Source organism: Plasmopara halstedii (assembly GCF_900000015.1).
Source record: "Plasmopara halstedii genome assembly, contig: Scaffold_3120, whole genome shotgun sequence".
Classification (NCBI taxonomy): Eukaryota; Oomycota; class Peronosporomycetes; order Peronosporales; family Peronosporaceae; genus Plasmopara; species Plasmopara halstedii.
In genome coordinates this window covers 53835-54463 of record NW_020190023.1, presented here as the reverse complement: position 1 = coordinate 54463, position 629 = coordinate 53835, and the positions used below count along the sequence as shown (strand labels likewise).

At 39.7% G+C, this 629-nt stretch overlaps 1 protein-coding gene across 1 annotated transcript in view; it reads left to right on the top strand.

Moving 5' to 3' along the window:
- PHALS_07569 (gtp cyclohydrolase ii) overlaps nucleotides 1-392 on the top strand; it is a gene marked incomplete at both ends in the record, with an annotated part of 626 nt that extends 234 nt beyond the window's left edge. The window contains one exon of the mRNA XM_024721060.1: nucleotides 29-392. Within this exon, the coding sequence (XP_024586197.1) occupies nucleotides 29-392 (364 nt within the window). The remainder of the gene's footprint in view (nucleotides 1-28) is intronic.
- Nucleotides 393-629: the final 237 nt, after the last annotated feature.

Sequence of the window (629 nt, the reverse complement as noted above, 5' to 3'; positions counted from 1 at the left end):
AATTGGATTCAGATGTTTGTCGCTGCAGTTGTGGGTATGAGAAAGATATGCGGTCACCATGCACTCATGTTCTTCATTGTTTAAGACACGAAAACAGGCTTTGGGATGCATTCGCTATGTTTGACAATGTATGGAAGTCAACAATTTTCTCAGTGGCGTATGGTAATGACAATCTAACCAGCTTTCCACCGGCGATCGTGATTGATTCGCTTGTTCAAGGTGCATGTAGTGTTCCTACAATTACCAAGCGTCGCGGTCGCCCTAAAAAAACGTCGCCTGGAAACTCAAGCTGCTACAATCGCCCTCACCAAAGTGTACAAATGCATCAAATGTGGCGAAAATGGTCACAACAAACGCAAGTGTCAAGTGGATCAGAGAGACTAAAGTGCTGATGTTATGCATCCAGTACGGTTTCATATTCTTTCCTTGCATTCAATGTGCATCACATCGATGTAATAGTGACAAATAGCGTGAACTAAGTATCTACTTTATATTGCATAATATACATAAACTTTTTGCGTACAATGTCGAGTTCAATATTTGACTGTTCTTTTCACAATTGTTATCATTAAGTGACCTACAGATACATACACAACGAATGTTGTAAGAAATTCGAACATAGAACATGA